This window comes from Somniosus microcephalus, chromosome 23 (genome assembly GCF_052327205.1).
Source record: "Somniosus microcephalus isolate GS21.2 chromosome 23, FLI_Smic_1.0, whole genome shotgun sequence".
Taxonomy (NCBI): Eukaryota; Metazoa; Chordata; class Chondrichthyes; order Squaliformes; family Somniosidae; genus Somniosus; species Somniosus microcephalus.
The window spans coordinates 26,085,151-26,092,902 of record NC_141009.1 but is presented as its reverse complement, the minus strand read 5'-3'; the positions used below and the strand labels follow the sequence as shown (position 1 = coordinate 26,092,902).

The following is a 7,752-nucleotide window of genomic DNA, read 5'->3' as shown; positions in this document are numbered from 1 at the left end:
TACTGTAAATCCACATCTTGAATGCTACCCACACAATACAAGCCATGAGTACATTGGATTACTTTTCTTCAATTTATAAGGGACATAAAGTTGTTTTATATCCTGGTATATTCAATGTGGGTGGAATTATACTCTATCTAGAAATACATACAGCGCTGGCTCCCTTAAAGACCACCATTGATATAATTTTTCCACAGCATGTAACTGCAATCTGAAGCAGACCAGGGCGTCACCAATTTCTTATCCACACTGAATTTAATGTGATCAGTGGCATTTTCTGTTATTAAAATGCAGGTGACTGAAAGGGATATACAAAAATTTGTTGATCACTTCACAAAAACTGCTGAGCAAGAGGGAAAAGTGGGATAATGAAAAGTTGGAGGAGGAGCGAGGTGGCCAGCTTGAAAGGTTGTGGGATGGACTTCCAGAAGAAAGTAGCATTGTGGCTGATGGATCAGAGAAAGTAGTAGCCAGAAGTAGCACCCCGTGACAGAGGAACAGGTGGTGTATTTATGCAGTACAGCTGGAGGTTATTGCTGAGATAGAGTGCGAGGAAGCTGTGGAGTGATCTGAAAGTAAAAATAAGGATGTAGACCATGTTATGCTGAATGAGCTGAAATTTGTGGTACTGCTGGAGAGCATTTGAAAATTGAAGGCAGCAGGTGATAAAGGCATGGATTTGGGCATCAGCAGAGGGGGTACGTGAGGGCAATGTTATGTTGGTGAAAGGTGGCTGTCTTAGCAACGGAAAGACTGAAACTCAGCTAATGGTGAGCAGTATGCCAAGACTGCACGCCTCAAAACTGAACCAGAGATGCCAGCCAGGGACGTTAGTGGAGTCAAGGGCAGAATCCCAATTGCTAGCTTGAGCCAAAAAGGATGCTTTTGGTCTGATCACCATTAAGCTGGCACAAATATTGGATTGCCTAAAGTATTGGCAGCAGTGAATATGTAGCAAAAACCTTGGGTAAATAGAAGCAGAAAGGTCAATTTTTTGGGTGCCATCCGTGTACATGTGGAATCTGATCCTGTTTGGCCAGATTGGATCAGTAATGCATAGCATTTAAATAATGGAAAGGACAAAGGATGGAGCCATGGATACACCACAGTTTATGTTAGTATGAGAGGATAAATGTTTGGAAGAGATACAAGGGTTAAATCTGCAACTGCATGCTCCCAGCACAGAAGCATGTTCTCAAAGGGAGCCTGGGTCAGATATAGGGCTTCAATGTTTTAGCCCTGATTTTCTGTAAGCAAAACTCCCTGCTAGGTGCACAGGATTGTCAAGATACCTGTAATGTTTAGATTCCATTCATACCAGTCACATTGGTACCTTAAAAAATTAACACATTTAATACTTCAATTAAGAGGCCTCAGATATTGGTACTAGTCTGTACACTTTACTATCCATTACTGTAAAACTGAAGTCATCTTCTGGTAAATGGTTATATTACAACAAAATAAGTTATATTATTGCAATACATCAGTTATGAATGCTTACAATTAGAAAAAGTTAGGTGGATCAACAATTTGGTTTGTAGAATGCAGCTCTTCAACCCTGTTGCAGTGAATAAAAAATTAATTTTGCATTAAGTTTGCTTGTGTTACACAATTGGCCTTTACAGTAGAAAATTACAAATTGAAGACCACAGTCACTCAGCAAACAAATGAAACTAAAACTGCTTTGTTTCCTAATATCACCATATCCATGTCAAGATTAGATTAACATGATGGTCTTTTATTTTAATCTTTATTACCCATGGTTTTAAAATATATTACTCAAAAATATGCTGCACTGCAGACCGTTTGGTTTAAACCTGAATATAAATGTCATATTCCTTTACTACAGGAAGTTTTTTTTTTGGAAAGACAGTTCCCCACCTAGTTTTCTCCCCTCCCTGCTAGGTTATGGTCCCCTAGGTGTGGGGTATGGTTTTAATATCTCCCCTTGTGGCCATTGTTCTTGGGCAAGACTAGACAAGAAACAGCAAATAATGCTACCATGAGGAGGACCATAGGAGAGCCTGATCTGTTCACATTGCAACTAAATGAGATTGTCATCCACGAACGAGATGAATGGTCTGTTTTCGGGAGTGTTGGTGGACGTTAAAGGTTAGCCAGGACATCAGAAGAACTCTCCGCTTCTTGGGGGAAAAAAGCCATGGGATCTTCGAAGTCCAACTGAACAGGACCTTTGTTTAACGCCTCATCTAAAAGGTGACGCCTCTCACAACACACTTGCCCCTCAGTACTGCACCGAAATGTCAGCCTAGATGTGCTCAAGTTCTGGGGATTGCCCCTACAATCGTCAGACTTAGAAGTAAGAGTGTCACCACTGAGCCAAACTTACAAGTGCAAGAACTTTTGTTGCTTGAATAAAAATAGCACATTTATAAGAATTTTAAAAGGACATTCAGCCCTTTGAAATGCACAGAATTTGTAATTCCATCAAAATATTTTAAAAAACCACCTCACTTTTCCAACAATATTTCAAAATGGTTGTCCATGCCCCAAGAGGAAATCAGGTGTCAATTGGATTGGAGATCATTCTCAGTTGAATAGCTTGCCAGTACTCACCCTCAAGGCTGACAAATGAATAATGGCCACTTGGGCAAGGTACTGGAAGACATTGTGTCTATGGAACCATATTCCAAAATGAAAGATCAAATATATTCAGGAGGAAAGAAAGAGCAAAAACCTTCCAGATGTATTTGACCAACAAGTTTCCAACCACAGAAAAATATTGGTTAATTACTCAAACATTTTGATAACTGACTAACTTATGAAGCTTCAAAATATTCAGATACAAAAGGCAGATACAATATTAAAGAGTCTAATTATAAATGTTATATAAATAAAGCAGTATTAAATAACTTGCACCATTAAATGTTTGCACAATAGTCTTCATGTTTCAGTATATATAGATAGCCGATTCACCCTTCTGCAATGTACCAACCCCCCAGCAAATTTAAAATCACATTAACTGATTAAAGTCAGAAAGGGCAGTAAACATTCAAGTTAATAATAAAGCAGTTTATTTCCAATATTTTAACCTATGAGTCGTAGTCACCATATTACTATATTAAAATACAATGAAATTTGAAAACTGATCAATACAATTATTTTAATGTACAAATTTTTAATTACTGGAGCACATAAATCAGCTTCTCAATATCTGCTAGCATTAAAAACAAAGAAAAAGGCAGCCCTTTAGACCACTTTATTCAATTTAGCATTTAAAATATTAGAATGGTTGAAATTCTACATCTTGAATCTTGTCTACACAACACAATGTATGTTTACAGTCCATTGTGCACTGTATTTTAAGATTTTTTTTTTTTTTTTAAACCGAGAACAAAATATATTTTAAAGGAAATACGGTGTTGTTGTTCTTGGTGGAATTACGCGCTCGGAATCTGGAACTGCACGAAATAGCTTTGGCTCCCTGGAGTTTACGTTGTTGAAGACCATGATTGATGCAATATTTCCACAACGGTAGCAATAGTTAGGAGCAGACCACACAGTCACCAACTTTTCATCAAACATGAATTTATATCCTTCGTGAACTAGCTGATGTGCTCGGCAGATTAGTTTCAGGTTGTTGATGTGGACAAACTATAAAACAAAAGAGAAAAAAAAAGTTATAATCTAGAAAAGGAAATGCCCTTGGTTGAAATTTATTGTATTTAGTTAAAATACCAAAGTTGAAAAGCAGGAGAGGAGCAGAGCGCCACTTATGTTCCATTACTGAATTAAAGAAAAGTTTGAAGTAATGGCCATTGTAGACCAAGAGGTGTGTGCAGTGTTGTCACCAGGCTCATGGTGCATATTGCACTAATACATTTTGAAGGAGGGGGAAAAAAAATCCTTAAAGTAAATAAGCTTTTCCAACAAGCAGCCAATACATATAGACCAGAAAGTCTAATCTACAGCCTGTGCTGAGTCAACCTCGGCCAGGATAGCAATAAAGGTTAGTGTGATTTATTTCCGAGCTAAGTTTGGGAGAGGGGAGGGAAAGGGAAAGAGTAGAGGAAAGCAAAATCACTGTAGAGTGACCTTAAGGCATCCTGAATGGCTCTCATCATAGTGACACACCTGTATCGATCAGGACTGACCCTTTTGTTTTACAGTTCAAAATCTCCAGACACCTTTAATAGTCATGTCTCCCAATTTCAAAATGAAACCCAAGTTACAAAAACACTTAGTAGATTTCAGAAAAAGGATCCTTTTGAACTGTGTGAAGCAAGGCAGAGAGAAATGATAAAATGGGGAAAATAGAACAGTAAGTATGAAACTATAGTTTGAGCAGAATATTCTAATCTTCAGAAGTATTTTGGTAAAGCGCAGTTAATACTGGTAATTCTTTTTAAAATTGGCTTTCCTTCCTACCCCTAAAATACAGTAGTGTGACTCAGTTTGCATAACTTCTCAATACACAACGACTTTATTGAGAGTCTGTAGTTTGACAGCTTACCTCATTTGTAACCTTTGCCCCAAAGAGCCAGCCTGCTCCTCGAGGACTGATGGCCCAGGTGTCCACATCCTCAGGATCTGACCATACCAGGTCACAGAAGGCTCCTTTGTGTGGGATCTCCTGGTTACGCTCAATGGTTCGGATTTGATCTAGAGTTTTGATATCAGGAGACAGTCCACCATGCACACACAAGATCTGTTCATCTATCAACTGATATGGAAAAACACAAATTAATTGCCTTTGAAATTAACTGTCCGATAAAAATATTATGGGCAAATGTTCAAAGTATATACATATTTATCTATAAAGCCATGCAAATTGACAACACAAAGAAGCCATTCAACCCATATCCATGCTGGCTCTTCACTAGAGAAATCCAAACTAGTCGTACTGATACACTCTCCCCAGAGTCCTCCATCTTCCTCTGCTTCAAATATTTATCCAATTTTCCCTTCAAAAAGAGTGCGATAGACACTGATTTCAGGGTCCAAAAACCCCTTGAAGAAATTCCTCCTAACTTCTCTGCCCATTTTAAAACTGATCACCGCTCAATGATCCCACATTATTCACTCAAATCAAAACCTCTCAGAACTTTAAAAACTTGTTAAATCTCCGCTTAACCTTTTCTGCTCCTGTGCAATACCTCATAAGTATAGTTCCCCAACCCTGGCATCAACCTGGTCAATCTACATTGTGCACTATGGTTTTAACATCCTTTCTATAATAGGGTGCCCAAGGCTGCACATAACATCCCAACTGTAGTCTAACAAGGCTAGATTCAAAAGGAAAAGGGCAGTTCAGGTTGGGGATGGGGTAGAGTTGTGCTGGAGGAGGCCATGGAGGATGAATATGTTAAATTTGAGGCACTCTTGAGCCAATATAGGTCAGTGTGGACATGGATGATGTGTCAGCTACGCTTCCAAGCCTTTGTTCTTCTCTCCCTCCCAGAGTTCATAGCAACTGAAAATTAAAATTTTAGCTCAGTCAGCATAAAACTATACTGGCGCTTTTTTTTGCTGTTAAACATGCATTGAAGTACTGTACTAATTATACATTTGTATGCATAAATTTTGTTCAGATTTATTAGTACCATGCTTTGGAAATAGTACATTACACAGAACAGGCAATTCAGTCACAAGATAAAGCTTTTAAAAATGGTCTGATTAATTGAACCATTTCTTCTTACAAGCACTATTTTCCACACTCAAGTCAAAGGTGGTGACATCATCCTTCCTTAAAGTAGACATGCTCATCCCCTACACCCAATGCAGCAACTACAAAATCCTTATCCTAAGTTCAGTGTTGTCCAATACATTGGCTACTGGCCACATGTGGCTAATTGGGAAGCCAGATGCATTTCTGATTAGCAAATAAATCAAAGAGTAATCGACAATTCTTGGGCATATTATCTCAGTGCACACTTGCATGGCCTATGCATGTATAGGTCAACCTTTGTGCGTTTGTTGGTAAAATGGCAAGACAAAAAGCAGAGTGTGCAAATGTTTTGATCGTCAAGTGCTTTACTTCCTTGGTTACTGAATGGTGATATGTAAATATATACACACATGAACATTTACTTGTACCGTGCACGTGTGGAAGGCATTTCTTTTAAACGTAGTGCATGTGGCTAAAACGGTGTCGCTTTGCCACACCTGTTGCTAGACAGCAATTTCTACCCAACTTGTAGACAACTTTTTTTTTTATTAGTTTATGGGATGTGGGCGTCGCTGGCAAGGCCAGCATTTATTTCCCATCCCTAATTGCTCTCAAGGTGGTGGTGAGCCACCTTCTTGAACTGCTGCAGAGAGAGTGTGGTAAAGGTACTCCCACAGTGCGGTTAGGGAGGGAGTTCCAGTATTTTGACCCAGTGACAAGGATCGGCGATATACTTCTAAGTCAGGATGGTGTGTGACTTGGAGGGAAACTTGAGGTGGTGGTGTTCCCATGCGCCTGCTGCCCTTGTCCTTCTAGGCAGAAGAGGTCGTGGGTTTGGGAGGTGCTGCCGACAAAGCCTTGGCGCGTTGCTGCAGTGCATCTTGTAGACGGTACACACTGCAGCCACGGTACCCCGGTGGTGGAGGGAGTGAATGTTTAAGGTGGTGGATGGGGTGCCAATCAAGCTGGCTGCTTGATGCGCTATTAATTACTCATAAAAGACGGAGAGCTAGGAGAGTAACTAAAAGGCTTTTATTAACAAAGAACAGAGCATGCCTCTCGTGGTTGACTGGTATCCAAGGCGGCAGGGGGCTGCAGAGCAGTCACCTTTATACCTGGGCATGTGGGTGGAGCCAGGGGCGGAGCCAGCGGAGGCATGCATAGATACAACAGTGTGCAACAACAACGGTGAACAACAACAACAGTGGTTTACCACACTGCTTTGACCTGGATGGTGTCGCACTTGTGTTGTTGGAGCTGCACTCATTGCATGAAAGTTATCTGCCACTTATCAGCCCAAGCCTGAACGTTGTTCAGATCTTGTTGCATGCAAGCATGGACTGCTTCATTATTTGAGGAGTTGAACACTGCAGTCATCAGCAAACATCCCCATTTCTGACCTTATGTTGGAGGGAAGGTCATTGGTGAAGCAGCTGAAGATGGTTGGGCCTAGGACACTGCCTTGAGGAACTCCTGCAGCAATGTCCTGGGGTTGTGATGATTGACCTTAAACCACCACAACTATCTTCCTGTGCTAGGTCTGACTTCAGCCAGTGGAGAGTTTTCCTCCCCGATTCCCATTGACTTCAGTTTTACTAGGGCTCCTTGAGGTCAGTCAAATGTTGCCTTGATGTCAAGGGTAGTCACTCTCACCTCACCTCTGGAATTCAGCTCCTTTGTCCATGTTTGGACCAAGGCTGTAATGGGGTCAGGAGCCGAGTGGTCTTGGCAGAACCTGGGCAGTGAGCAGCTTATTGGTGAGTAAGTGCCGCTTGATAGCAGTGTTGATGACACCTTCCATCACTTTGCTGATGATTGAGAGTAGACTGGTGGGGCGGTAATTGGCCAGATTGGATTTGTCCTGCTTTTTGCAGACAGGACATACCTGGGCAGTTTTCCACATTGTCAGATGGATGACAGTGTTGTAGCTGTACTGGAACAACTTAGCTAGAGGGCCGGCTAGTTCTGGAACAAGTCTACAGCATGACAGCCGGGATGTTGTCGAGGTCCATAGACTTTGCTGTATCCAATGTGCTCAGCCGTTTCTTGATATCACGTGGAGTGAATCAAATTGGCTGAAGTCTGGTTTCTGTGATGGTGAGGACCTCAGGAGTAGGCCGATA

At 40.9% G+C, this 7,752-nt stretch overlaps 1 protein-coding gene across 1 annotated transcript in view; it reads right to left on the bottom strand.

The window, feature by feature from the left end:
* Positions 1–3,012: 3,012 nt before the first annotated feature.
* Positions 3,013–7,752, bottom strand: part of ppp6c (protein phosphatase 6, catalytic subunit) — a 31,935-nt gene continuing 27,195 nt past the window's right edge. The window contains exons 6-7 of the mRNA XM_085965641.1: positions 4,475–4,684; positions 3,013–3,615 (exon numbers count right to left, since the gene is read on the bottom strand). Coding sequence (XP_085821767.1) covers positions 3,367–3,615; positions 4,475–4,684 — 459 coding nt within the window. The 3' untranslated portion in view covers positions 3,013–3,366. The remainder of the gene's footprint in view (positions 3,616–4,474; positions 4,685–7,752) is intronic.